This window comes from Etheostoma spectabile, chromosome 10, assembly GCF_008692095.1.
Source record: "Etheostoma spectabile isolate EspeVRDwgs_2016 chromosome 10, UIUC_Espe_1.0, whole genome shotgun sequence".
NCBI classification, from domain to species: Eukaryota; Metazoa; Chordata; class Actinopteri; order Perciformes; family Percidae; genus Etheostoma; species Etheostoma spectabile.
Genome location: NC_045742.1, coordinates 9,998,884 through 10,001,383, shown reverse-complemented (window position 1 = coordinate 10,001,383; position 2,500 = coordinate 9,998,884). Strand labels below are relative to the sequence as shown.

Here is a 2,500-nt window from a genome sequence, read left to right as displayed (position 1 = left end):
GAGCTTATGGCCCACTGAAGGCATTGAGTATTATTATATTTGCAGCATTATAAACAACTGGATATCTCCCGGTATTATCTTTTTTTGCATTGTATACAAATAAAGCAAAAAAATGGAACAGCAGACCATTTTGAAAACTTGATGCTCATACAACACTCAAGACCATAAAAGAACGAGATATATTTCTATGCTACAGACTGCTGGCTAACTCTTCGCTAAATTCCATTGTTTTCACTCAAATACAAGATTCTATGTAGGCCTCTAAAATTCTACTAAGTATTTCTACTTGTAGCTAGAAGAAAAGAGACATATGGCCCATGTACAGGCTGTTTGTGTATAAAAAGTTAACTGGCATTATTAAACTAGTCAGAACATCTAAAGAATGGCACATAACTTGTGTAACTGACAGACCACAAGCGATAGCTAGCATGCTAACGTATCATAGGTTGGACAAGCTAGCAGTTATTAAGTCGGTGTTTCCCCAAAGTGGGACCCGGAGAGTAAACATTTTTTCCCAGGATGGCGAAGGCATGTCCCGCCCTACTATGCCTCTGATTGGCTTTCCCTAACCAACCCAACCGGAGCAGGTAACGCATACTAGCCAATCAGACTAGGAGTAGAAGGGCAATGCCTTCCCCAATCCTTCGCTATCCTAGGGGGGAAACGATGTCCGGGAACCCACAGCACAAAAAGGGAATAATTTATTTTCACGATAATCCCATCCGTTAGTAACACAATTACAGAATGTATGACTATTTTGGCCATGTCATAAAACCAACTAAAATCACATCAGATGTGGCCCCCCGGGACGAAATGTGGTCCGATTTTCGTATTGATGTCAACTTTCTGATAGCGTTTAATTGTAACGTTATTGTGCCGTTTCTTCATTAAGAAGCGAGGGAACCGCGTGACGTCAACAAGCTAGAGCCTTTTACGAAAGAACATAACATTTAATCACACATGACGTTCTACTAGCGTTCTGAGTAACTTTAAGGACGTTTATGTAGATGCCTAATGATACAATTATTGATCATTTGCTTTAAAAAGATTATCTCGAGTTTGTTTGGTGTGTTGAAATCGTAAAGTTAAACATTAAAAGAGCGAAAAGGAGCATGTGATTTAAACTTATTAAAAAGGAATGGTGCTCCGTCTTGATGAACTTTTAGTGAAGTTATTGTTGGACATGTGGTTGCACAGTGGCGCCTGCTCCTTTGTTTGAACGGATCCATCCGGATTACTGTGAAGTTACAGGCTCAGAGAATGCTCAACTAGTTACATTAAGAGGTTTGTGCAACTTCAAACGTTACATCACCCCTTGTCCTGGATTTATTGAACTATACAATAGACCTATACACTTAGCTAGCTCCATGGATAATTTCCAGGGCCGAGGTCTAATGAATTTAAGCTAGCTCACGGAAAACGAGGAGGTGAAGTTACCAGATGAACGACTGCATATTTTGGGATTTTACTGCACAAACGATTTAAAATGGTTTAAATTAGCGGATTTTGTACACGATGCATTCCATGATATAAATCAGCAACCAACGTTTCCAAAGAACCTTTTCGAGAACGTACTTACTTTAAAATAAAGCAATTCAGACCAACCTGTTGCTACCGTGCAGTTCCTGTGAAAGTTACACATTACCTTTCTCTGCTGCATAATCCTTACGAGCCATTGCTGTAGACGTTGACCCTTAGGTTAGATAACTTGATTCAAAAATTATAAAAAGGTAGCAACGGACCAAAATACAGTTTAAATTCACGGTTTAATGACTTCACTAGCACCGAAGACCAGTATTCATTCACTTGCAGCTTGCGGTTCTCCCCCCCCCCAGGTCGCGGTGCAAGAAGTGGCGCGAGTCTGACGTCTGCAGCAGCCAATCGTGTCGCTTCTTTCTGTAGGGAGAGGCGGGCTTTCGTGGTGGCGCGAAAGTTGCTGACGATTGTGTGTCACATGATTCGACAAACTTCCGCCCTGTTAGTCAGGAATGGCGCGAAAGGCGATGATTGGATTTCAGACAACAGAATGACCCGAGACTGAACCCAAACAGTATAGACTGTAGTTCTCAAATTACATTACACACGTCATGGCTAAAATACACAAAGCCTCCCCCCTGACCCCTCATGAAAATGTTTTTCCTACTAGGATATGTATCAATATGTAGGCAGTTTATTCACAAACACTTCTTTACAAATAAGATAAAGTAGGTGTTCATTAAACTTGAACACAAAGTTTATCGTGAAAAGAATGATTGGTATGAACTTGTGCACTATGCAGAATGCATTGTTAATGTCCTAGCCTTTCTTGAATGATACCGGAAAACAAGCATACATTATCAATCTTAAAATGATCTGTTTATTTAAAACCACCAACAAAAGGCACTTTTTTCTAGAATAAATGAATATGAGCAGCAGATTGTACACATACACATCACATGTATTGCTTGTCATTAATTATCTAATATATATATACATATATATATATATATATATATATATA

The 2,500-nt window shown here is 39.4% G+C and overlaps 1 protein-coding gene across 1 annotated transcript in view; it reads right to left on the bottom strand.

Annotated features, from left to right (window-relative positions):
* Window positions 1-1,912, bottom strand: part of mcm7 (minichromosome maintenance complex component 7) — a 10,405-nt gene extending 8,493 nt beyond the window's left edge. The window contains exon 1 of the mRNA XM_032528428.1: window positions 1,646-1,912. Coding sequence (XP_032384319.1) covers window positions 1,646-1,676 — 31 coding nt within the window. The 5' untranslated portion in view covers window positions 1,677-1,912. The remainder of the gene's footprint in view (window positions 1-1,645) is intronic.
* Between the last annotated feature and the right edge of the window lie 588 nt (window positions 1,913-2,500).